The sequence below is a fragment of the Brachyistius frenatus genome, unplaced genomic scaffold (genome assembly GCF_029030835.1).
Source record: "Brachyistius frenatus isolate BFR_SWC_R1_liver_20210118 unplaced genomic scaffold, ASM2903083v1 Contig_221, whole genome shotgun sequence".
NCBI lineage: Eukaryota > Metazoa > Chordata > Actinopteri > Embiotocidae > Brachyistius > Brachyistius frenatus.
This window is the reverse complement of record NW_027210820.1, coordinates 218,785-243,467: the sequence shown is the minus strand read 5'-3', so window position 1 is coordinate 243,467 and position 24,683 is coordinate 218,785. Positions and strand designations below refer to the sequence as shown.

General features: G+C 46.9%; 6 protein-coding genes and 1 long non-coding RNA gene across 8 annotated transcripts; 2 read left to right on the top strand and 5 right to left on the bottom strand.

Annotated features, from left to right (window-relative positions):
• Nucleotides 1-533: 533 nt before the first annotated feature.
• tmco1 (transmembrane and coiled-coil domains 1) lies at nt 534-4,237 on the bottom strand. The gene is made up of 7 exons (XM_069719721.1): nt 4,007-4,237; nt 2,978-3,055; nt 2,828-2,887; nt 2,674-2,720; nt 2,483-2,550; nt 2,183-2,327; nt 534-949 (listed from the first exon to the last, which is right to left on the bottom strand). Exons 1-7 carry the CDS (start codon nt 4,074-4,076, stop codon nt 851-853), a joined length of 567 nt encoding a protein of 188 aa, XP_069575822.1. The 5' UTR covers nt 4,077-4,237; the 3' UTR covers nt 534-850.
• A 1,463-nt stretch (nt 4,238-5,700) lies between these two features.
• Nucleotides 5,701-10,673, top strand: uck2a (uridine-cytidine kinase 2a). Its single transcript, XM_069719720.1, has 7 exons — nt 5,701-5,844; nt 7,167-7,326; nt 7,428-7,524; nt 7,787-7,929; nt 8,096-8,193; nt 8,276-8,324; nt 9,620-10,673. Exons 1-7 carry the CDS (start codon nt 5,740-5,742, stop codon nt 9,754-9,756), a joined length of 789 nt encoding a protein of 262 aa, XP_069575821.1. The 5' UTR covers nt 5,701-5,739; the 3' UTR covers nt 9,757-10,673.
• Nucleotides 10,674-10,982: 309 nt separating this feature from the next.
• aatf (apoptosis antagonizing transcription factor) lies at nt 10,983-13,078 on the bottom strand. The gene is made up of 2 exons (XM_069719719.1): nt 13,026-13,078; nt 10,983-12,757 (listed from the first exon to the last, which is right to left on the bottom strand). The coding sequence occupies exon 2, from the start codon at nt 12,585-12,587 to the stop codon at nt 11,046-11,048; it is 1,542 nt and encodes a 513-aa protein (XP_069575820.1). The 5' UTR covers nt 12,588-12,757; nt 13,026-13,078; the 3' UTR covers nt 10,983-11,045.
• A 98-nt stretch (nt 13,079-13,176) lies between these two features.
• magoh (mago homolog, exon junction complex subunit) lies at nt 13,177-16,543 on the top strand. Its single transcript, XM_069719707.1, has 5 exons — nt 13,177-13,344; nt 15,525-15,583; nt 15,912-16,022; nt 16,159-16,241; nt 16,325-16,543. The coding sequence occupies exons 1-5, from the start codon at nt 13,254-13,256 to the stop codon at nt 16,422-16,424; spliced, it is 444 nt and encodes a 147-aa protein (XP_069575808.1). The 5' UTR covers nt 13,177-13,253; the 3' UTR covers nt 16,425-16,543.
• Nucleotides 13,405-14,095, bottom strand: LOC138633474 (small ribosomal subunit protein bS6-like). The gene is made up of 2 exons (XM_069719722.1): nt 14,088-14,095; nt 13,405-13,738 (listed from the first exon to the last, which is right to left on the bottom strand). Exons 1-2 carry the CDS (start codon nt 14,093-14,095, stop codon nt 13,405-13,407), a joined length of 342 nt encoding a protein of 113 aa, XP_069575823.1.
• Nucleotides 14,766-14,960, bottom strand: LOC138633466 (uncharacterized). The gene is made up of 3 exons (XR_011311887.1): nt 14,922-14,960; nt 14,835-14,888; nt 14,766-14,801 (listed from the first exon to the last, which is right to left on the bottom strand). It is a non-coding gene; the product is annotated as an uncharacterized lncRNA (long non-coding RNA).
• A 46-nt stretch (nt 16,544-16,589) lies between the features above and the next one.
• Nucleotides 16,590-20,804, bottom strand: cpt2 (carnitine palmitoyltransferase 2). Of its 2 annotated transcripts, XR_011311886.1 has the most exons (6): nt 20,349-20,804; nt 20,079-20,159; nt 19,877-19,983; nt 18,495-19,799; nt 16,813-17,409; nt 16,590-16,775 (listed from the first exon to the last, which is right to left on the bottom strand). XR_011311886.1 is itself a non-coding variant. In XM_069719706.1 (5 exons), exons 1-5 carry the CDS (start codon nt 20,507-20,509, stop codon nt 17,081-17,083), a joined length of 1,983 nt encoding a protein of 660 aa, XP_069575807.1. In that variant the 5' UTR covers nt 20,510-20,804; the 3' UTR covers nt 16,590-17,080. The 2 variants fall into 2 exon arrangements, 1 of the variants encoding a protein (XP_069575807.1); XM_069719706.1 differs by having other exon boundaries at nt 16,590-17,409.
• Nucleotides 20,805-24,683: the final 3,879 nt, after the last annotated feature.

The window sequence follows — 24,683 nt, the reverse complement described above, 5'->3', positions numbered from 1 at the left end:
CACAAAAAACAAGCAATCGAGTCCAAGAAACTCTTGTGTGGATAAAAATGTGGTGAGAAATGTAAATCGGGGGGGGAGGGGGGGGTGAAGAACCCAGCGGTCTCCATCAACCGGTGGAGCAGCGAGATGAGACCACTCTGAGCAAAACGCATGACAGGCAGCTTGAAGTCTGCGAACAGCATTTAAAGGAGTCTGAGACCACGAGGAAAAAGATCCTCTGCACTGCCGAGACAAGAAAAAGGAGGTTTTTGGCCAGAACTTCTAGCACCGTGTCTGTCGAAACTTTCTGTACAGTGAAGCACGGAGGTGGTAGCATCATGATATGGGAGGTTTCTCAGTAGCAGGGACAACATGAATACGGAGAGGTCCCGGAAGAAAACCTACAACCGGTACCGGAAATACCGGTGAGAGAGGCATCATCACAAAGTCTGTTTACGGCAGAGTTCATGTCAATGACACGACAGCACAACAGCAAATTCAGCTTTCTAAAGAGGGAGGAAAATGGGAACAAAATCAAACAAAATACTGCTAAATATTATCATAAAACTTTTTTTAATATCTAAGATGGTAGGATACAAAGTCAGACCATGAAAAACAATACTGCTGAGAATGGATCAGATGTTTCAGTGCAGCCCGATCATGAATCCAACTCAAACACTGCAAACACCGAGTACCCGGTGGACATCTGTCACCTTTGGTCATCAACAGAAGTAAGAACAACTTCTTCTCCAGTTTCTAAGTGAGACAACCCGACAGTTGGTGGAGATTCAGTAGCTGCAGAGGATGAGGATTCAGCTCCAGCACCGGCGGTTCTGTCCGCCCGCCATGACTGCAGGAACAGCGCTGCTCGCTAGGAGAACTTGGCCGCCTGCGGTGGAGGTCCCAGGAAGCCTCCGGCCTGCTTGGTGGCGGCTCTGGAGGGAGCGAGGCCGAGCATCTTCTGGATGTTCTGCAGGGAAAACACCACAGGAATGGATTTACTGCCGAAGATTCATATGATCAAGGTTTATACGGAGATTCAAGTCTGCAGTTCAATCCAAACTGAAGTTTATTTTGACTCCCACATCCACCAGCCTGCTGCCACCTTCAATCCAACACCAGATGTATTCATCCACAGCTTAAAAAATGCTTTCAACCAGCCGCTAAAAACAACAGGGAGTAGCTCTTTTAAATGATTCAAAACTCCACCTCTGGTAGAAATTCATGGGATTCCTGTGATACTACAGACGGTGTTACACACGGTTGTTTCAATCACAAACAATGATCATAGAATAAAAACCAGTCTGTTCATTTTGCAGTGTGGGATTAAAGAGGGCTTTGATACGTGTCTCAGCTACTGAGACTTCCAACTTTACAACAATAGATGCTTCATTGTTTCGTCCCTAAAATGTCAACGACAGTGAAATCTGGAGCCACAGCAAAAGTCCTGCGAGGCGGTTGATGCTCATTACTCATCAGAAAACCAACAAGGAGGACGGGAAGGGACGTAAAGAGGAGCAAAACAAAACAGAGCTCGGCCAGCGGGGGGCAGCAGAGGACAACCGATGCACTCCGCTGTGTTTAGACTCTCCGTGAAAACTGGATGATGATCACATGCGGAGAAGGTTTGTACTGATGGAACAAGTCTGAGTAACAACGAGCATAATGAAATGATTTAAATGCTATCTTTAACTAACTGTAGCAGGTCACCGTGACGACGATGACAGCGCTTGGACATCCTGAGAGCTCGTCACACTGAGACGGCCCAAATAAAATCTTGTTCTCAATCTGTGTCAAACTAAATTAAATCTGTTTAATCTGTGCCATAAATTTCTGGTGAATTCAAGCACTTAGAAGAGAAAACAAATATTGAGAAACCTGCTGAAATCTGTGCTGAACACATGTTGCAGCGCCATGCAAGTGGAAACTTCCTCCATCATTTTGATTGGTGTTGTTTGCTTCCCTGAATCTTATTCACGTACAGCAGGTGGCTGGTGTCGTATTCTGACTGTTGGGGCGAAGCATCCGCCACACTGAGGATCAACCCGTCAGGCATCAGCAAAGCTCCACATCAGCCAACGGGAAACGTTGTTCCACGTTCCACCGCGGCTTCGGAGTCACGACCAGAGATTTCACCACTTTCAAGGCTGCTGAATAAAATACTCTGGTTCCCCTGAAATGCAGAGAACAGTTGAGCGGTTACCTGTCTGATGGACATGGTGCAGAGGATGTAGAGGAAAATAAAGGAGCAGTCGGTGTAGTCCTCGCCCAGCAGGTTGCGGTGGGACAGCCCCTGGATGTAGGACAACGGCACGAATGGCAGCTTGGCCACCACCCTGCCATCGAAACTGAACGCAAACAGAAGGTGAGATGGCGGCGAGAGTTAGGGACACGGGATCATCTACGTTTCTCTCAATGTCTTTTACGTCGTCTAGTTTTCAAATGAAAACATGAAAATATCTGAACAAAATTGGAAACAGAATTTCACGCTGGGGCGACTTACATGGAGTTGAACATGCCCATCAGAGCTGTGAAGCAGAAGCCGATGGCGAACATGGACTTCATGCGCACCTGCAAACAGACACGCTTAGGATTTAAAAACTGGAAATTTAAAACCAGATGAGGTTGGAGGAGAGTCAGCGTTAAACTGCAGGTGAGCTGCAGAGATGAAGATGAAATAAAAACCCTTCTCACCATGGACAGGTCTCTGTTGTTGTTCTTCAGCTTCTCCTCCTGTCTCTCTGTAATAAAAGCACACATGGAACATCACACCAGCGCCACCGTGTGGAGGAACACACTGAGCACAGCATAGCGAGCTCTTCCTGTCGACAGAAAACCGGCTTCTTACCGATCTTCTTCTTCTGTTGACGGCCGGCTGACTCGGTGATGGTTTCCTTTTTCTTCTCAACTAATATCAGACAAGCAAACGGTGAATACTTCCACACAATCTAAAGAATGAAACATCCCGTCTGCCCATGTTCACACTCCAGTCGCTTACGTTTCTTGCTTTGTTTTTCCACTTCGGCCTTTAACCTCTTGTACTTTTCAGTGCGATACACCAAAACCCAGGTAATTCCTGAGGAGAAAACACAACAACTTTCAATGGAGCCCTGCCACCGCGGTGCATCGCAGGGTCGACAGACAGCAAGTATGGACTTAGTAATATGCAGTTTTTCAGATTTCGACCTGTCTGGCGTTGATCATACAAGTCAGGAGTGGAGATCAATACCTGCTTGAGGCCGGTTACAACCCATTTAAAGAACATGCCGTGGCCCGTGTTGGTTAGTTTGTGAATTGTTTGTCAAGGGCAGCTTTCAAGGGTCAGATAATACCTTCACTGAATTACTCATTTGTGCTCTTAAACATTCACACAATAGCTGTACAATTCAATGAAGGGTGCATCACTACAAACTCTTAATAGTGAAAAAGGATTGCAAACACTATTTAACAAACTTATGAATGAGAATAGGAGTTCAATTATAATAATAACATCAGCATCTGGGCAGACCACAGTAAGTTAATACACAGCGTTGTCACAACCTGAAAATTAATGATACTACGTGATGCCCAGCTGTAGGATGAACAACAGAAAAAACATTCAACACATAGTGTAGTAAATAGTCGGAGATGTTTTTACAGAATCTGAACCAGAACCACGTCAACGTCCTTCCGGTCTCCGGGAACAAGACGTTATTCTTTAATAATACAACTTGGGTAGCTGTTTTACCTTTTACAATATTTTGTTTTTTAATATTCCCTTAATAGGACGTGTCTAATGCAGCAGTATCGGAGAGAGATTAGTGTTTCACAACAAGCTTCTCGTAAGACTTTTATTGTGAAAAATGTAACCGGAAGATGTGAGCGTCAGATCAATGTCCGGGTCGGTGAAAGCTGCGTTCAGTCTAACAGCAGAAACACGCACGAATATAACCGTTATATGTTATATTGCATTATATTGTAATATATTGTAATATATTTATAACGTGTCCGCCACCACGAAGCCTCCCGCGGGGTGACGTGTTCTCACCTTCCGCCAGCAGCGCGGTGCACACGGAGATGAACACGATCAGGACGGTGTCTGCGAACATGGTGCTCATGGCGGCAGCGGCCGTCTACCCTGCAGAGAAACGATGTTTGTCCTTAATCTTTAATCTGTCCTTTAATCTGTCCTTTAAACCGCAGTTAAAACCCCGGAGAGCACATTCGGCTTCACAGAGCTGTCAGCGTTACCGAGGTCAGGCGTGTGATGAGAACTTCCGGGTCATCAGCCTGACCGGAAATATGGAACTATTTTGTTGTTTTGGGATGTTTTTTTCCTCCCCCAACCTATATTATCAAAAGAAATCTGGTTAATATAAAACATATTAGTGATACAGTAGCCTATTGGTAGTCTATCTAAAATAAAACAACAACAACAACGGAGCTATTTCAAGCTTTTTTCTAAACAAAGTAGTGACGAAACAATATACACAAAATATGTATCACATTTAACTTCCTGTAAACATCCAAGGCTTGTTTGGTCTTTATACATTTCAATGCTTCCTTAAAGTTTAGTACCTCATTCATAAGAATGTTGGACTGACATTCATAAATATGTAAATGAATAGTTTAGCCATGATCATCAATCCTTTTTTTGTTCTGTATTATAACTCATGACATATTTGGCTGATTGATTGTCCCTTTTCTGAAATCCAGTTTGGAGCTGCTTCTAAACGGATCTGGTATGACGACAAACAAGAACAAATCTTCTGGAGTTTTTATATATCAGCGTCACAAGATGTACAGATTATTTTTCAAAGTTGAATCTTTTGTCTGAGGAACTCATCAGCACGATAGATGTCATTTATCATTTTATAACGAGTGTCCTTTGCTGTTGAGATGTAAAGAGGGAGGTGTTTGGTTCTTATTCACGTTTTTAGGACAAACATTTAAAGGAGTTTTCCTTTTTTTAATGCAAGAGGGAAGAGCTTGTGGGTGAGGGAACCTCCTATGAGGAAATATGGAACATACAAAACAGTTTTATGTTAAAAGAGAATCATTTAAAAAAAAAAAGCAATAATAAAGTGTGGTTTCTTAATTTTGATGTTTGTTAAAATATATTTTTAGAAATCATTGCTGTTATTCATGATAAACTGCAACGTCCTGAAATGTGGCGTTTACAGGCCCAGACCTCAACGGATCCCAAAGGGTTTGATATGTTTTACATTTTAATCGACTAACGGGTCCTCTGCTTTTATACTCTGGTCTTGTACAGGGACTTAAATGATTGTCAAAATCTAGTTTGAAGCTCCTCAGTGATTTAATTCCTATTTAACTCAGATGCTGTAAAGTTGTGTTTTATCAAGGTTGGTGACTGTTTTTTTTGGGTTTTTTGTGAGGAAACCAGTAAGTTTTAATTTAAGGCCAATCTTCAGATGGAAACATGAACTGCTTCACCTCCAGAAACACGGTTGTGGTCGACAGGCAGTGGAAGTGGGCGAATGGAGAGCTGAGATTGGTTTTCTTGGTTTAAAACCACAGATTATATAAAAGGGTTTTAAAATGAGGAAATCCATCTACATAGCAGCCTACTTTTCAAAATAAAAGTGCTTCACAATTGGGCAATCAAACACAAACATAAAAGAACAGGCTTCAAACTTAACTGGCAGATATATCGCCATCATCATCATCATCACCATCACCATCGCTCCCGTGCCCTCTGACGTCACCGCCGTGAAAGGGGAGGAGCGCGGCCCTCTGACAGCGCGCTGCAGATGAAGCATGGCAGGCGACAGCGAGACAAAGCCAGGTGACCAAGCCGAAAATGACGGCAGTGATCGGCAGCCTTTCCTCATCGGGGTGGCCGGAGGGACAGCCAGCGGCAAGGTCGGCTTTTATAACAGGATAAGCTGTTTTTCTGTCCAGCCCGGTGGCCTGTTTATTACATATAGCTTCCTATTTGTTTTATGTGTCATCATATGCAGAGGATTGATTTCCTCTTTGCGTCAGGGATGAGGCGCATTTTGTTTTTGTAAAACCTCCAGTTATTTATCATGTTATAGTGGATGGTTGGACTGTGTCTGATCAGTAGTAAAGTAATGCAGGCCGCTCTCTTGTCAAACACAGAAACATGTGCACATGTTACAATAGGATGTTGTTTCCTCAGCTGGTTCAGACAGTGTGATGAAAGTCTGTTTTTATTGTGAGGGATCTCATCGAGACATCAGGTAATCATCCTCAGCTGCTGAGCTCTGCAGCCTGCAGGTTCATGAAAACTACAGAACATCAAACAATAAAACCACACTAAAGATCAATGAAACAAAGCAGAAGCTCATAGCTATTATATCAATGGTGTCTGCATTTATGATTTATGATTCATGAAGATCACATCAAATTTTAGAGGTGCAGCTGAGGGTTTTTAATTTTAATTTTATATATAAATGATTGTTATTTCTTGTATTCTTTGTCTTGACTGTTCCCGGCTGATCTGCTGATATCACTCACGCTGGTTCTTTGTAACACTGATGGATCCTCCCGCTTGTTTTCCACTTCACCTCATTTCACCGGTGAGACAGACTTAAACATCTGCATTATCATTCTGTGTGCAGCGTTTCAAACCTTCCTCATGGTTACCAATTACTTTCTTTTTTTTTTTTAACTTTTGTAAAAGTGTCTTTGAGTCCCATAAAATCATTCTTGTTCTCTCTTTTAAAAGGATCCTAGCCTTATAGTTTGTTGCTCCGTTGCTTTGCAGACAATAATGGTGAAACACTCCTAAACTGTGTCTTATGAAATGCTGAAATTTGAAATGCTTTTTCTAGTACTCAGGATGAGTTGTAGGTGACAGCAGACTGATTGAGTAGGTGATTAATTCATTAAAACCCAGGTTGTGGTTCAGCAGGCAGTTGTTTGTGGCTCCACTTCCTGGTATTGTGGCCTCATCTTCCCTCAGGAGCAAACTGCTCTCTGAACCACCTGGTCTCAGTTTCTGAATGTAAACCGCAGGCTTTGTTTTGTGTCTGATGAGCATGTTTGACTTTCAGGGGAAAGAGTTCCCATCAGCAGCTCTTAACGCTGCTTCTTCACGACAGACATGAGGCGTGTAAATGTTGTCATTTAAACAGACAGCTTCCTCTTACAGAAATAAAAAGCTGACTGGGATGACAGGGGCCCAGCGGTGATCACACCTGTTTCTGATGTGTGTTCAGTCGTCCGTGTGCAGTAAGATCATGGAGCTGCTGGGCCAGAACGAGATCGACCACCACCAGCGGCAGGTGGCCATCCTCAGCCAGGACAGCTTCTACCGGGTCCTGACCCCGGAGCAGAAGGCCAAGGCCCTCAAGGGCCAGTTCAACTTCGACCACCCAGGTACCAGGTTCTGTTCATGTGCTGGATCATCGGGGGGCCGCAGGTCTGAAGGCTGCTGTTTATTCGGTTTGACCTGCCGTGTCCTCTCTCCTTCTGTAAAGATGCTTTCGACAACGACCTCATCATCGCAACGCTGTGGGACATCAAGGAGGGAAAAACCGTCCACATCCCTGTTTATGACTTTGTGTCCCATTCCAGGTGAACAAGTCTCATCACTTCATACACAACACAAGTACTTTAACATCGGTCTTTGCAGCAGGAACATCAATCAGCGCCGTCGCAAAATGGGGATCTTGAATTCATGCAGATTGGTCCAATCCTGAGTACTTTGTTGGGTTTTGTATCGACCACAGCCAAATAAACTTATACATATACAACTGACATTAAAAGGACAGCTGGCTAAATTATTGACACTTCAGCTGCCAGCACAATAAACTGCTGCGTTTGTGCTGTTGGTCAGGAAGGAGGAGACGGTGACGGTGTACCCTGCCGACGTGGTGCTGTTCGAGGGCATCCTGATGTTTTACTCTCAGGAGATCCGAGATCTTTTCCAAATGAAGCTGTTCGTGGACACCGACGCAGACACGCGTCTGTCACGCAGAGGTGACGCACACGTCAGCTTTTCTTTGGTTAACAGGAGGTGAAGTGAGGATTTTGTTTTAAGGCAACTAAATCAGCTGAAGTTCACCTCACTAGTTAACAGAAAAGAAGTATTTTATTGATCGTCCCGTCCTCTAAAGAGCCGTGTCCCTGCCTCGTCTTCCCTCAGTGCTGCGGGACATCAGCGAGCGTGGGCGGGACCTGGAGAGCGTCCTGGCGCAGTACATCACCTTCGTGAAGCCGGCGTTTGAGGAGTTCTGCCTGCCAGTGAGTGTTCCCCTTGTGTTTGTACACTCGTGTCCCTGAACGCAGACTCACGGTCAAACCTTTCTCTCTCTCTACTGTTTAGACGAAGAAATACGCTGACGTGATCATACCGAGAGGAGTCGATAACATCGGTGAGTATTTGTGTGGTGTTTTTAATCCTGAGAAGTGTTGAAGACACCACAGTGTTATCACGAAGGACGCGGCCGGGTGGGCGTTGACCTCCAGACTGGCAATGTTGATCTTCAAACTAAAGACGTTAGGAAAAAGAGACGTCCAAAATAAAACTGTCCTTTATTCGAAGGGAGAAGTGGGACAGCCCTCAGTTTGGCCTCGTTGCATTTGAGTCCTGCAGTATCAGAACTATTAGATATAATAAATGTTATATAATAAACTCCAGGAAGAAAAATCACCTTCAGATCAGCAGGAAGTCTCTGAAACTCTCGATGCTCAGCTATGTGCTGGAAATAAAGCAGTAATATTGAACTGTGGTCCAGATGTTGTACTGGTGTTCCAGATGTTATACTGGTGTTCCAGATGTTGTACTGGTGGTCCAGATGTTGTACTGGTGTTCATTCCAGATGTTGTACTGGTGTTCCAGATGTTGTACTTGTGTTCATTCCAGATGTTATACTGGTGTTCCAGATGTTGTACTGGTGTTCCAGATGTTATACTGGTGTTCCAGATGTTATACTGGTGTTCGAGATGTTGTACTGGTGGTCCAGATGTTGTACTGGTGTTCCAGATGTTGTACTGGTGTTCCAGATGTTGTTCTTGTGTTCATTCCAGATGTTGTACTGGTGTTCCAGATGTTGTACTGGTGTTCCAGATGTTATACTGGTGTTCCAGATGTATCCAAAAACATGCACCTCAGGTCAGGTTACCTGGCACTGTGCAGCAGCTAGAGCCCCCTGCTGTAGTGAAACATCAGAAATAAAGTGTATAAAATCTAAAAAAAAAAAATCCAGATGTTATACTGGTGTTCTCACTGTCAGTACAGAAACATCAGAACACCAGTACCAGGATGAATCACTCAAAACATCCCAAAATAAGAAGTGTGAAACTCTGGACACTTTCCATCATAAACAGTCGCCATCTTGGCTCTGTAGAGGAAGGGGCGGGGCCACCGACGTAAAGGATTTTCAGATTAAAAGCGTGTGATGAAGCTGCAGCTGTTCCTGAACACAACGTGTTTATTTTTCATTGCTGCTGCTGGACAGAAGAATCAGAGTGTTTACTGAGTGTTAAACAGAGGACACAAAAACATGTTGAATTCTGGGTAAAATAATTAAAGCTGCAGATATTTAGGAGGGTGACGTGTTCCCATGATGAGGTCATTTCCTGTCAGTGCTCCTGTAGTATTTGTTGTAGTGGGGTGTTGTGGACCACGGCCTGACTGACCTCACCGTACGTTGGTCTCTCCGTACAGTTGCGATAAACCTCATCGTCCAGCACATCCAGGACATCCTGAACGGAGGTCTGACCAAACGCATGAACGGCTGGTTCGGAGATTACGGGACCCCGAAGAAGCAGCCGAACATGGAGTCGAGCAGTCGGCCCCACTGAAGCCCGGGTGGGGGGGAGGAGGGGGGTCATCGGGGCTGCTGCAGCCAGACGACGAGGACCTGCCGGGACATCGGAGGCCTTCTTGGCGAGGTTCTACTCGGACTAAAGAGGGAGCTGGTTTAAAGCGCTCGTATTCACTGAACTTGGGCTCCTTTAATGTCCTTTAAACTGCTGCTTGCCTTTAATACAGAACAGAGTCCCGGTCATGTGACAGCCTTCAACCAATCACGGGCCGTTGAGCCCGCCAGCAATGCAATTCTTCTTCAGGCTCCATTTCTTATTTTCTCGGGTCCAAATGATTTTGAAATAGTTTGAGATGTCTGATGTTTGTATCAGCTCGACTTTCTTTTGTCTATGAAGAGAAATGGAAATTAATTATTCGTTACTAGTAAAAGAAAAACAACCGGCGTCCACCTCAAATCATCGGATGTATGACACCATCTCCAAAGAGGACCTTTTTTTGTCCCGTCTCTGCAGACTGGTCGTTATGTTTTATTTTGAATGTCTTTAGATCATTTAACAAGATGTTCAGATTAACATTTCTAAGTTATGAAATTACCACAACGTGTTATTGTTCTTTGGTTCCTCAGATGTTTCCATTTAAAAGATGCACTGACTCAGTAAAACGACGTCTACGTGTTCTGTAAATGTTGTTTCATAGTTTTCTTACGATAAAGTTCTCAGGTACTTTCGCTTGCTTTGATTTGTCACCTTAATTAAAAAAGATTGTTTTACTGTTTGCTCCCAAGTTAAAGCTTGTTGTACTTTAGAATCCACGCGGTGAGAAGAACCACATTACGTTACCGACGCCGAGGAGGTGCAGGTTCTGTGGTTCTTTGTTTTTATGGGTTTCTTTCTTCTGTAGAAACGATGTGACGGGAAAAGGAACATAAACATTTTGCCAACATCATTAGAAATGTCTCTGCTTTTCATTTTACTCAATAAAGGAGGAACTTTACTGAGAAAAAAACAGTTTTATTCCTGGAAGGATGAAACGCAACTTAAGTTTGAATCAGAAAAACAAAACATCACAAAAACCCAGTAACATTTAGAATGAGTGAAGCATCGGGGAACCGGAGTCCTTCTCTGTGTCTATTCTCCCACAATGCAATGCACAGGAGCTGCACTGTCCCGGGCTCTGCAGACGTCTCATTAAAACATGATCAGTGGAGAACCTTTCTGTCTGAGCAGCCGATGGAGACGGGACACGGCCCGGACGTGGGACACTGCCCGGACGTGGGACACACAACACTCATCTCTGGAGAACCGGCTGAACATGAATGAGTGTTTTAGGACCAGGACGCTCCGTCCCGACCCGAGGAGTTCTGTCCGAAGAGGCCCCGGTACAGCTCGCCGCGGGCCTCGTCGCTCATCGGGCCGCGGTCCATCGGCGCCATGAAGTTGAGCAGCTTGCCGTGGACCTGGAAGCGGACCTTGCGTCCCTTGCTGGCTTTGGTGTCCACCTTCTTCTTGATCTTGCTGCGCAGCTTCTGGATGGCGAGCCACTGCCGGCCCGCGGCCACCTGGTCGTTGGGGTCCGCGGCGCCGGTCCGGCGCTCGATCAGCTCTCGGAGCAGCTGGTGGTAAAAATCATCATCGTCAAAGATGTCCTCGTCCAGGTTCCTGAGATGCGCGTTGGCCTTCGGCTGAAGCTCCGCCCCCTCCTCCTCCGTACAGGGGTTCTGCGACGGGGCTGCCGAGGCCTCCTTCCTCCCCAGGACTCTGTACTCAGAGCGTCGGGTCTGGGTTCTCCGCACCAGCCTGTGGTTGTCCATCAGAACCTGCTCCACCTGGGTCACGACGTTCCGCTCGAACGCCCCGAAGCCTCGGCCGCTCTTCCCGGCGGTGAGCCGGGTTCTGTCGTGCCACTGCCGCAGCGTGGCGTCACGGAACGGCTGGAAGGCGGCGAAGCGTTTGGCCATGAGGTCCGGGTACTCCGCCAGCTCCAGCTTCCGTTTGGGCGCCCGGGTCTCCGGCGCCGCCTCCTCTTCGTCGCTGTGGATCTCCTCGTCTTCGTCCCGAGCCTCCGTGGCGGCGACGGACCGGGTGTCGGGGTTCTGGTCCAGCAGCTGGTCCTGCAGCTCCAGCAGAGACCTCTGAAGAGCCTTCAACGCCTTGTGGGCGTTCTTCATTGCCGCCGCCAGCTCGGCTCCGCCCCTCCTCTTGAACTCTGGGAAAGTCTGCGGCTGTGGGAGCTGATTGGCCGTCACCAGAACTTTCTGGACTTTGATTCGACCCTCGAGCAGCTGGTCCCACAGGGCCAGCTGGTTCTTCACGGCCCTCCCCTTCTCCACCTCCTCGTCCACTTTGTCCCGAGAGAACGTGCAGACGGCTCCTTCCTCCTCCTCCTCCTCCTCCTCCTCATCAGAGCCTCCATCTTCAGACTCCTCCTCGCTGTCATCATCTTCCTCACTCATCTCCAGGTCGTCCATGTCCTCTGTCAGTTTGTGGAAGTCCACCTTCGTCTTCGGCAACAGTTCAGCATCTTGTATGGCCATTAACTCCTCCTCCTCTTCATCAATAACCTCTTTATCCCCCATAGACTCCTCTTCATCTTCTACGCTCCCCTCCTCCTCAGACCCTCGGACCTCCATCAGCTGTTTCCGGGTCACGGTCTTCCCCCGGTACCGTGTGTCGGTGTCAGACAGCAGCGCCGCGTTGTCGCTCCGCAGAGCGCTGAGGCCGACGTCATCTTCATCTTCATCCTCCTCATCCAGTCTGTCTATCACTCTGGCTTTGGTCGCCTCGTCATCATCTTCATCCTCTGGATCCGCAAATTTAGGCAAAGGGTTCAACAAGTCCTCGAGCTGTTGTGAGAACGAGCCCGCCATGACGGAAGGTTCACGTGCGTCACAGTCCGTCTGGTCCTCTCGGAGATGTGCGACGGTGGAGTGACGTCAGTAAAACGCGACGCGATTGAGTTAGACTACCATTGAACCCTGGGCGCTGTCTTTCAGGTGGAATCCTTTAGGAGACAACCATCACAGCCGGCCTGAAAAATCTGCATGAAAAAAATCTACTATCACATTAAAGAAACAATAAAATGTAAAGAGTACAGTGGTAGTGAGAGGGAACTGATCAAATCCCTTTAAATCAGAATAACACGTGTACTTTGGATGTGAACTAACAACATATGTGCTCCCACACATCGGAAAATAACATGATATACAAAAGGAAACAAACAGCTGGAGTAAAGTGAACTGAATAAATACACAAACAAAATGAATGCTAAATGTTCTATTGAACAAAATAATGAAGAGGTGAACAACCGTGCATGAATCCTCTTCAGGGGTATTCTTCTTCTTCTTCTTCTTCTTCTTCTGGTGGTGGTGGTGAGAACTACCTGCAAGACAAATATCAGGGAACATTAAAGTCCATGTGAAGTTCGACTTTTTACGCATGCGCACACGGTGCGTCGAGGCTCTGTGTTGCGCGTGCTAGTTAAGTTTAGTTCGTCAGCCCTCCGCAGGAAGAAGAAGCAGCTCTGGACAGGAAAGATGTCAACCAGCGACTTCTATCTGCGATATTATGTTGGACACAAGGGGAAGTTTGGACACGAGTTTCTGGAATTTGAATTCCGACCCGACGGTAAGTTGAGTTTGGCGGGAACACGGATGTGTTCGCTGTTCCTCGTCGGAGCTAACGGCGCTAGCCACTCGGCGGCAGGTAGGCCGCAGCGGCCTGGTTCTCCTGGTTCTCCCTCTCAGCGGCCTGGTTCTCCTGGTTCTCCCTCTCAGCGGCCTGGTTCTCCTGGTTCTCCCTCTCAGCGGCCTGGTTCTCCTGGTTCTCCCTCTCAGCGGCCTGGTTCTCCTGGTTCTCCCTCTCAGCGGCCTGGTTCTCCTGGTTCTCCCTCTCAGCGGCCTGGTTCTCCTGGTTCTCCCTCTCAGTGGCCTGGTTCTCCTGGTTCTCCCTCTTAGTGGCCTGGTTCTCCCTCTCAGCGGCCTGGTTCTCCCTCTCAGTGGCCTGGTTCTCCTGGTTCTCCCTTTTTATTTTTTTTTTGATTTGATACACTTTATTAATCCCCGAGGGGAAATGTCTTCGCTACAGCAGGGGGGCTCTCAGGGGGGCTCTCAGGGGGGAGATGCTGCAGCAGGCTGCCACTAGCGCGGCGCCAGGTAACCTGACCTGAGGTGCATGTTTTTGGATGATGGGAGGAAGCCGGAGAACCCGGAGAGAACCCACGCAAGTACAGGGAGAACATGCAAACTCCGCACAGAAAGGCCCAGGACCGGATTCGAACCCGGAACCTTTTTGCTGTGAGGTGACAGTGCTAACCACTGCACCACCGTGCTGCCTACTGCTAAAGGTTGACTTTATGTATGAAGGAGTACCATAACATATTTAGGACCAACACAGTAACGTATAAAGTAATCTGTGACGTGTATCTGACAGTTGACTGGCAGGTCAACATCATGTGGAGAGTTCAGTTTAGATTCTTAAAATCACTTCTTTATTTTTCTTTGGAAGAATCTTGTGAATTATTGTGGAGAGAAGAAATAAAAAAACAAGTGAAATCTGCCGCAGTGACCTGGATGGATGATTAGAGTTCTCTACTGACTGGATGGATGATTAGAGTTCTCTACTGACTGGATGGATGATTAGAGTTCTCTACTGATTGGATGGATGATTAGAGTTCTCTACTAACTGGATGGATGATTAGAGTTCTCTACTGACTGGATGGATGATTAGAGTTCTCTACTGACTGGATGGATGATTAGAGTTCTCTACTAACTGGATGGATGATTAGAGTTCTCTACTGACTGGATGGATGATTAGAGTTCTCTACTGACTGAATGGATGATTAGAGTTCTCTACTGACTGGATGGATGATTAGAGTTCTCTACTGACTGGATGGATGATTAGAGAGTTCTCTACTGACTGGATGGATGATTAGAGTTCTCTACTAACTGGATGGATGATAAGAGTTCTCTACTAACTGAATGGATGATTAGAGTTCTCTACTAACTGGATGGATGATTAGAGTTCTCTACTGACTGGATGGATGATTAGAGTTCTCTACTAACTGGATGGATGATTAGAGTTCTCTACTGACTGGATGGATGATTAGAGTTCTCTACTGACTGGATGGATGATAAGAGTTCTCTACTAACTGAATGGATGATTAGAGTTCTCTACTGACTGGATGGATGATTAGAGTTCTCTACTGACTGGATGGATGATTAGAGTTCTCTACTAACTGGATGGATGATTAGAGTTCCCTCCTAACTGAATGGATGATTAGAGTTCTCTACTGACTGGATGGATGATTAGAGTTCTCTACTAACTGGATGGATGATAAGAGTTCTCTACTGACTGGATGGATGATAAGAGTTCTCTACTAACTGGATGGATGATTAGAGTTCTCTACTAACTGGATGGATGATTAGAGTTCTCTACTGACTGGATGGATGATTAGAGTTCTCTACTGACTGGATGGATGATTAGAGTTCTCTACTAACTGGATGGATGATTAGAGTTCCCTCCTAACTGGATGGATGATTAGAGTTCTCTACTGACTGGATGGATGATTAGAGTTCTCTACTGACTGGATGGATGATTAGAGTTCTCTACTGACTGGATGGATGATTAGAGTTCTCTACTGACTGGATGGATGATTAGAGTTCTCTACTAACTGGATGGATGATTAGAGTTCTCTACTAACTGAATGGATGATTAGAGTTCTCTACTAACTGGATGGATGATTAGAGTTCTCTACTAACTGAATGGATGCTACGCGTTTTCTACTCACCTGAATGTTTTTCTTGCAGGTAAACTGAGGTACGCAAACAACAGCAACTACAAGAATGACGTCATGATCAGGAAAGAGGTAATTTAGTAATACTTTGGTTTAAAATGGATTTTATTTTAATGTTTATATCGCCAGACCAAAAGACAGTCCACTAACAAGGCCAATTACAGATGGTGTTAATATGCTGTGTTTAAACCATGGTTGTGGTCATTCATTAATACCAACAGCTGTTTATGGGATGGAAGGTCATGATCATGATGGTCAGTCAGATTCAATGTTTCAGTGAACTACTCGGTACCAAAAATAACAGTTCTGTTATTAAAATAACGACTCCGGGTGTTTTCCCATCATACATGTTGTGAACGTGTCCAGTGTTAATTCTGGTCTGTCGTGTGCACCAACGCAGGCGTACGTACACAAGAGTGTGATGGAGGAGCTGAAGAGGATCATAGACGACAGCGAGATCACGAAGGAGGACGACGCTCTGTGGCCTCCTCCCGACAGAGTCGGCAGACAGGTCGGAGGAGCGGGCTGTGATTTCACCGTCCCGTGTTGGGTTAAACCCACTGATGTTATTTCATCACAGGCGCTACGCGTTGATCTGTTTGTCCAAAACCATCTTTGAAAGCCTGTTTTCTTCTGATTGTTCTCAGGAGCTGGAGATCGTCATCGGAGACGAGCACATTTCCTTCACAACTTCCAAAATTGGCTCCTTGATTGACGTCAACCAGTCGAAGTGAGTTTTGTGTTTGGGAGGTGGCCGAGTGGACGTTGTGCATTAGGAAGTGACAGCAGAGTAACTGAACGCGTCTGTTTCAGGGACCCTGAAGGTCTCCGTGTCTTCTACTACCTGGTGCAGGATCTCAAGTGTCTCGTCTTCAGTCTGATCGGTCTACACTTCAAGATCAAGCCTATCTAAACGTGGATTTTTGCCTGTTTTTATTTTCTTCGGCTGATGTTTCTGTTGTACTAACCGCATTTGTACATTTGCTTTTGATGGAACTGTTTTTTTAATTTTAAATAAAGAGTGGGGGAAAACATGATCTTGTGACAAACATACTCTGAACATATAAAGCAAATATGCTTGAATTAAATTAAGTTTTATTTCAGATTACATTCAACCACCAACAAAGCTGTAATGGACAGTGAAGACAAATTTAAATAGAATTGCAGCTTCACATCATCCAGATAAGGCACAGCATCTCTGACTATCTACGACTGCATGAACAGCAGCTGCTGAGTCGGCGGTCCACCAGGCGGAAGCACTCTGCTGCCACCTGGTGGACAAACCACGCTGTAAAGAAAACGTGTCATTTCAAGTACTTTTTATTATAGAGTAATGAATAAGTCTCGCGTCCAGAGTCGACACGAAGCTTCACATCAGTTTTGATAACTGCAGATGCGTGTTGTATTTCAGTTGCTCTGATTACGTTTCCTATTTAGAACCCACTGTTGTGTTCAAATGTTCCTCATCTCTCTGGAGGAGTCATCAGCTGACAGGACGGTGCTTCCCCCCTCACCGTCCTGTTGAACTGCTGATTCTCCTTGTTGGGGGACCACATGTCCACTTCCTTCTTAGCCGAGCGCCTTTCCTTCCAGGACACTGAAGATGTCCTCTAAAGATTTGTGGACACACTGCAGGAACTCGTGGACATCGCGAGCCGGGTAGCTGGACACGTTGCAGCCGATCCAATCGTCGTGGACACCGTAGCCGACGCCGAACCCGTCGGGTACCACCGGAGCGAAGCCGCCGAGGTTGACGGCAGGGCTGGTGAGGGTGCTGGTGGACAGGATGTTGTGGTTGATGGCGGTGTAGGCGGGGTCCGTGTACAGGCCGTGCACAGCTTGGCCCTCGGACGTGGCCAAATACCGCAGGGCGAACAGGTGACGGTCAAAACCTTGACCTGTAGGGAGGAGCAGAGGGAGCGGTCAGTGCAGCTCCACCTGTCGGTGGCGTGTCACCCCACCTTCAGACAGGTGGAGCAGGCGTTACATGAGGATATTCTTCACTTATTATTTGAAGCAGTTCAGTTGAGAAAATAACTTTCACAACAGTGATCGTGGGCCTTCTGTATAATAAATACTTCATCATTGATCATCTGAATTTGATCCATAGTTTCTCTGGATTTGAAGCGTTTTCTTTCTCCAGTTGTGTTCAACTTCCAGGTCGAGTCATTTCTTTACAAAGTTGCACCGAAGATTTGAACATCCAACGCACGCGAATCAATCGGCCTGACTGGAAGATACGAGTTCATTTGAAAGGCATTTTAAGTCTCAAAGTGTTTCAGGGCAGATCGGTGCCATGCTGGTTGGTTGGTTGTTCCCACTGAGGGAGTCCGTTTCACGCCGTCTTCCCTCGGTCACTATTTTCTGACTTGTGTGAATCTATGATCTGGTTTCTCAGATCTTCACTGAGCTTCTGTGCGATGATATTTTATAGTATTCCTCGTATCTCAAGCCTTCAGAACAGACGTGTCCAAAGTCTGGCCCGGGGGCCAATCACAGCCCGGTCAGATTTTATACGGCCCGCAGCTTCCTTCTTCAAATGTATCATTTGCGGCCGCCAGCACTGACAAACAAAAGATTACTTCTGAATGATCTTGTGTGAAAAACCAGAGCAAGTTTCATATGTTTGGAACTTCAATGTTAACAGACAACATTTCATCACCCATAATAAGATATTTATCAGCTTTATGGAAGTGTTAGGTATTCCAGACCGCTTGTTCTTTATGTTATCTGACTCTCTAGCTGTGTTTTTGGAGATGTGTTCGGCCTGAATGGATTACATATGGTGAAGAAATGACAATTCTTGTGTCATTGCAAATATACTTGTTCTAGAGCAATGCATTTGTATTTAACGTTTATGGTTGAAAAAGTGCCGGGAAGGACCGGAGGGCATTTTCACATGATCAAATCTGGCCCTCTGAAAATAGTTTGGACACGTCTGCTTAAAATCATTCGTGTGCATGTAGAAATGTCTCATACTCACCCATAGCTGCCTCCCTGGTGAGCTGCCCGTGATATTTGGAGCACTCGTTGAGCATGGCCTTCAGCTGCTCCACGCTGTGTTTTCCCGGCTGCTGAACGAAGGCATGCGAGCACCGCTTGGTGTGGACGGACGCCGGCCGGATGGTCTCCGTGCGGCCGTGCTTGAAGGCCGCGGTGCTACAAGACTCGTACGTGGCCACGGTCTGTCCGTACTGCCTCAGGAAGCCCATCTGAAAAGCCAGCTGGGCTACAGCATCTGGACTCAGCTTGCTCTTCTTCAGCTGTTCCTTCCCACCTTTCTTGAACTGCATGGCGTCGATGGTGAGTTTGGACACGGCCGAGTCGAAGTTCTCCTTTGCCGTCTTGATGCCGTTCTCCAGCTCGCTGTCCAGGTTGAAGTGCAGTCTGCGCACGGCGGCGGCCGAGTTCACGGCAGCAGCGGCGGAGCCCGGGTTCACCAGCGGCCGCTCCGTCGTGTCTTTAAAGATCTCGTTCTGAAAACGAAGCACGGCGACTCCGTCCCCCCAGGAGTGCTCAAAGTTGATGGCCGCCTGCCCGTCTTTGGTCAGAACGATGCTGAAGGACTTGTCGTACCAGCGGTTGCAGCCGTCACCGTGCAGCATGTTGTGGGAGACGTGAATGTGGTCCGTCATGGTCTCGTCATCCAGGCAGAGACAGAAGAGGGCGCCGTCCACCAGCCGCAACTCCTCCGCGTTTCCAGCAGCGGTCAGCTTGTCCCTCAGCCCGGCCCAGACGTCCCTGTCCTCACCCGTCAGGACGCCCAGAGGGAAGACGGCCGCCGGCGTGGAGTCAGACAGAATGTACTTCAGGTGGGACTGGATCTCTGCGGGTTCCACCAGGTTCCCGTCCCGGTCTACGACATCCAGCACGTACATGTGGCCTTTTCTCATCACCAACAGATGTCGTCCTTTCTCGTCGGTGAACAGCTCATCTCGCCCGCGTTTGGGAATCCGAGTCGAGTTGAAGAGGCGAAAGTACTGAGACATGTCCAGGGGGTAGGCGTTGACCATGTAGGCTCCGTACCAGGACAGCCGAGACGGAACCCAGCGGATCAGGTTCTTGAAGCCGTCCGTGTCGCTCTTGGCCGGGTTGAGGTGGAACACCTCCGGCGCCAGCAGGCCGGCTCGCAGCGTTTTCATGAAGCGCACCGCCGAACACACCATGTTGGTGGCCCGCACCAGCTGCTCATTGTACTCCGGCTTCGGGTCGGGATTGAAGGACATGAAGGGGTTGAAGTTCAGCACCACCGAGTCGCGTGCGGACAGATACATGTCGAACCACGGCCCTGAAACACAAACGCGTCATTTGGTCAGATTCGTCGGTGCGCCCGTCCGGGTTCCTCCGTCACGGCGGCGCGGTCACCTGAGATGTAGCTCGTGCACTTGTTGCTTTTGTCCCGAGCCGCCAGCTCCTCCTGCAGCTGTTTCCCCACACCGGTCTGGAAATCCTGAGCGAGTTTCTCCGTTGTTCTAAAAGTACACACAGACCGGATTGGTGCGGTTCAGTCGAAAGCATCAGATCATTGAAATGAATAAAAAGGGTTGATTTCCTTGTGAAGACGTACCTGAACTGGTCATCATCCAGGAGAGGCCTCTGGGCAGCTAAATACCTCCTGACAGTGTCCTCCAGTTTGGGTATGGGAAGCCTGGAGGACAGGAGGACACAGTGAACACCCAGTCGAGGCTGTCACCGCCCCCTGGTGGTCACCGAGCAGCAAATCAAGCGTGCCCTTTCCTCTACATTCAGCTCAAAGTTAACGGGGTCACCTGCTATCACCCCTGAACCCCTCACCACGTGGTCAGCGTGGCCCGTTGGGTTCCCGTGGCCTCCTCACCTGGGTAGACTCTTCTGGTAGTGCATGGACGGCACGACGCTCCGGTCCAGGTACTCGGAGGCTTCGTCCCGGCCGCTGTAGCGCCTCGTCCGGATCCCCAGAGCAGCACCTCTCACACGGATCAGAGAGGCGGCGCACTGCCCCGACAGAAGACTGGCCATGGTTGCCGGATAGCGGGCTGATAAAAGCTCCGGGGGGGACAGCCGTGTTCGGGACCGGTTCGGGACCGGTTCGGTTGGACGGTGAACACAACAACCTGGCGAGACTTCCGCTGTCCCCGAGGTTCACCACGAGAGCGAGCCGGCTAACATCAGCAACCGACGACCTGGCCGAGCTGAGCGAGGTGTGAGGGCGGATAGAACCGGTCCTGATGTGTTGGTCCAAAACAGTGACAAATGAGAGGAACAACAAGGAAGTAAAAAACGGCCCTGACAACAGGAAGTTTATACACTAAAATGTGTCATGTGATTTATTTTGCGATTTATGGCGGATGGCATCCAGCGAAAGGTGCATTACCGCCACCTACTGTCTGGGAGTGTGGACCAGCGTTACATATCCTCTGACAAACACTCAATAAATCAATTAAAAAAAAAATAAAGGTTGTACCAATTCAGTGAACTAAATTATTTGACTCAATCCTGTTTCTTTCAAGTATTGCCATACACTCCCTGCTCCTAGTTATAGCATCTTTTAGATTAAGTTCCTCAACTCCCAGCTTCCTCTTCAACCTGTCTCACTCTAGTGTGAATTTCTGGCGATGACAAATGATTTGATCCACAGATTCTGGTATTTTGCAGTACTCACATAATCATCTTCTGGTCCTCTTCTGTGCAGCGGGAAGGTTTCCGGTGGGCGTGGCCTCTCCTGCTCCGTCCCTCCCGGATGGAGGTGCTCACCTCACCTGTCACCACAGCACCTTGCTTCTTTAAAAGTCTGCTGTAAATCATCCAACCTTTAGATTAGTTCCACATTTACAAGAAAATATGAAAGACTTTTAAAGTTCTTTTAGACAGTTGAATTTGTATTATTTTATGCTATTTTTGACATTAAGCATTCAGGACTTAAACTAAAGAAAATAACATCAGTGGCAGCAGTTTGCTTATATGGGTGGAACCTGTGCAATCTGATTACACTCACGATTAACTGACATTCAAAATTCAAGGCATGAAAAAAATCCTGTAATTTTGAGAAAAAGATAATTCACTAACTAATGTCTGAATTGAATTTTCAAACATGTGATGATTATATAGTTCTTTGATGGCCATTGCAAAAAGTTATTTATAACATTTGATAAGGAATTCAAACTTAAACATTTGCTTCATCTTTTATTATTCTGACCTACATTATAAATGTTTTACATCATGGAAGTCAGCAGGCCTTCATGCATTTCTACATTATTTAAAATGGAATTAATTCTAAGCACCATAGTACAACAAAATTATGTTCAATGGGATTTATTTTCACTTTTCTGTCTTTGTGTTGTGTGAAGATCACGTCTCAGTCAAAGATGAAAGTCTTTTCTTAACCTGGACCTCTATGACTTCCACAGCAGGTATCCCTCTGTCACTGAGCCAAACCTTTTTCTTTAAAGCCTTGTGTGCTGCTCGACTCAGTGGGAATGTTTAGTCACAGATATGAATCATTTTTTTCACTTCTTTGAAGAACATATTCTCATTGATATCTTGTTTTGTTTGTGTTTGTTCCAGATAAAGATGATTAACAAAGGATTATTATTACAAACATTCTTGTCTCATGAACATTGTATTTTTATTGATAAATGTGATTTTGTAGAGGTAAATTAAAAAAAAAGCTACTGACTCTAACTGCTGTCTGTGTTACTTGTAGCTGAGATAAAGTCAACATTTGTTTCGTGTTTTCCTTCAGGTCTTATGCCTGCATTGTTTTTAAATCCTGATCATCACAAATACTGGGTAAGTAACAACAACCTGAACACCGTCCACATCCCACCGCGATGCTGGGTGGTCATCTGGCCAGCAGGGGGCAGTGTTTCCCTGGTCAGTGGCTTTGTGGTCTGAGGTCAAATCAAACACGTCACAGCTGCAGAAAACAGAGCTGCTCACTGAACTGGACCACCAGCAAATCATAACCAAATATTATATACAGAAATGTTGATTTGCTAAATCCTCTCCAGTGCGGAATGCACTTAAAAATATCTCATTAAATATTAATTTGGATGATTCAGAGTCCTTTTTATCTATCCAGGATTGAAAAGATTTTCAGAAGGATGTGGTATGATGACGTGTAAAGAACAAATGTTCTAAAGTTTCAACATCAGAATCACAAAAAATACAGTTATATTGTTGTATTGTTAAATCTTCTTCTCAGGAACTCTACAAGGATAGAAGCCATTCATCATTTTGAAGTGAGTTTCCTCAGCTGGGCAGAGTGAGCTATCCAGTTCTGATCCTGGTTCTAATCTCTTCAGGATCATCTTTTAGAAGATTTCTCCTTTTTCAATGGAAGTGGGAAAGAGTTCAGATGTCCTGTGGCCTCTTATGATTTCGTTAGTGCACTTTTTTCTTCATAAAGTCCAGATCATGAACACACAGTAAAGATAGTTGCTCCACTGACTCAGCCGGCTTTCCTGCTCTGCTCTCTGGAACAAATGAGGGTGATAGTTTTCACGAGACTCATTACTCTCTTTGTTTTCCTCCTCTGGTTCTGTGAACATCTACTGAATATATCTGCAGATATATTCAAAAAGCGAAAAGCATTCTGCATTCCTGTCTGCAGTCATGAACCTGCCACTGTATCTTTAACTCATATCTGTATGGAGCGGCTGTTGATCATCGTTACTGAGGGAGTGCAACACGTCACCTGGTGCGACACGTCACCTGGTGCGACACGTCACCTGATGCGACACGTCACCTGGTGCGACACGTCACCTGATGCGACACGTCACCTGGTGCAGTCACCTGGTGCAGCCACCTGGTGCGACAGGTCACCTGCTGCAGTCACCTGGTGCGGCACATCACCTGGTGCGACACGTCACCTGGTGCGACACGTCACCTGATGCAGTCACCTGGTGCGACACGTCACCTGATGCAGTCACCTGGTGACACGTCACCTGGTGCGACACGTCACCTGGTGCGACACGTCACCTGGTGCGACACGTCACCTGATGCAGTCACCTGGTGCGACACGTCACCTGGTGCAACACGTCACCTGATTCAACACGTCACCTGATGCAGTCACCTGGTGCGACACGTCACCTGGTGCGACACGTCACCTGATTCGACACGTCACCTGATGCAACACGTTACCTGATTCAACACGTCACCTGGTGCGACACGTCACCTGGTGCAACACGTCACCTGATTCGACATGTCACCTGATGCGACACGTCACCTGGTGTGACACGTCACCTGTTGCGACACGTCACCTGGTGCGACACGTCACCTGGTGCGACACGTCACCTGATTCGACACGTCACCTGGTGCGACACGTCACCTGGTGCGACACGTCACCTGATTCGACACGTCACCTGATGCGACACGTCACCTGGTGCGACACGTCACCTGATGCGACACGTCACCTGATGCGACACGTCACCTGATGCGACACGTCACCTGATTCGACACGTCACCTGGTGCAACACGTCACCTGGTGCAAAACGTCACCTGATTCGACACGTCACCTGGTGCGACACGTCACCTGATGCGACACGTCACCTGATTCGACACGTCACCTGGTGCAACACGTCACCTGGTGCAAAACGTCACCTGATGCGACACGTCACCTGATGCGACACGTCACCTGATGCGACACGTCACCTGATTCGACACGTCACCTGGTGCGACAGGTCACCTGGTGCAACACGTCACCTGATTCGACACGTCACCTGGTGCGACAGGTCACCTGGTGCAACACGTCACCTTTGTCCCCGGCTGTCCTCTTTGAATGACAGCTAGAGGACATCTTAGGATCCACGCATTTGTTGGAAAGAGAAGAATCAGGGATCAATGATAAAATCCTGCTTTACAACATGTTCTGCTGTCAATCACAGCAGAGGAAGAACTCATTATGTGAGAACTCCCTCAATGACATGTTTGTCTCCATCATTTACGAAGATTTTACAGAACACTGTTGCAGATATCATATCAACGCCTGTTGAACTGATACAGAAATATGATATATGACAGCTCCTGAACATATAACAGAAATAAAAGCCCTGTAATCTGGTCCGAAGACTTGGACTGTGGTTTTATTTTGAACATCAGAAAGATGAATGAACTCTCAGTGATGGTCCGGTATGCTCCAATAAGCGGGCTGAAAGACGCAGAACCGCGATAAACCATTTCAACTACATCTTTC

What these genes read in the sequence shown, in the direction of transcription:
- uck2a (XM_069719720.1), top strand. Translation starts at nt 5,740, where the DNA reads ATGGCAGGCGACAGCGAGACAAAGCCAGGTGACCAAGCCGAAAATGAC. An exon ending in GAGGGACAGCCAGCGGCAAG is followed by an intron (nt 5,845 to 7,166) that starts GTCGGCTTTTAT and finishes ATGTGTGTTCAG; the next exon opens with TCGTCCGTGTGCAGTAAGAT. An exon ending in GAGAGGAGTCGATAACATCG is followed by an intron (nt 8,325 to 9,619) that starts GTGAGTATTTGT and finishes CTCTCCGTACAG; the next exon opens with TTGCGATAAACCTCATCGTC.
- tmco1 (XM_069719721.1), bottom strand. Translation starts at nt 4,076, where the DNA reads ATGAGCACCATGTTCGCAGACACCGTCCTGATCGTGTTCATCTCCGTG. An exon ending in GGAAAAACAAAGCAAGAAAC is followed by an intron (nt 2,888 to 2,977) that starts GTAAGCGACTGG and finishes GTCTGATATTAG; the next exon opens with TTGAGAAGAAAAAGGAAACC. An exon ending in ACAACAGAGACCTGTCCATG is followed by an intron (nt 2,551 to 2,673) that starts GTGAGAAGGGTT and finishes GTCTGTTTGCAG; the next exon opens with GTGCGCATGAAGTCCATGTT.
- aatf (XM_069719719.1), bottom strand. Translation starts at nt 12,587, where the DNA reads ATGGCGGGCTCGTTCTCACAACAGCTCGAGGACTTGTTGAACCCTTTG.
- cpt2 (XM_069719706.1), bottom strand. Translation starts at nt 20,509, where the DNA reads ATGGCCAGTCTTCTGTCGGGGCAGTGCGCCGCCTCTCTGATCCGTGTG. An exon ending in GTGCACGAGCTACATCTCAG is followed by an intron (nt 19,800 to 19,876) that starts GTGACCGCGCCG and finishes TTTGTGTTTCAG; the next exon opens with GGCCGTGGTTCGACATGTAT. An exon ending in CACCAGGGAGGCAGCTATGG is followed by an intron (nt 17,410 to 18,494) that starts GTGAGTATGAGA and finishes TCCTCCCTACAG; the next exon opens with GTCAAGGTTTTGACCGTCAC.
- magoh (XM_069719707.1), top strand. Translation starts at nt 13,254, where the DNA reads ATGTCAACCAGCGACTTCTATCTGCGATATTATGTTGGACACAAGGGG. An exon ending in ATTTGAATTCCGACCCGACG is followed by an intron (nt 13,345 to 15,524) that starts GTAAGTTGAGTT and finishes TTTTTCTTGCAG; the next exon opens with GTAAACTGAGGTACGCAAAC. An exon ending in ACGTCATGATCAGGAAAGAG is followed by an intron (nt 15,584 to 15,911) that starts GTAATTTAGTAA and finishes GCACCAACGCAG; the next exon opens with GCGTACGTACACAAGAGTGT.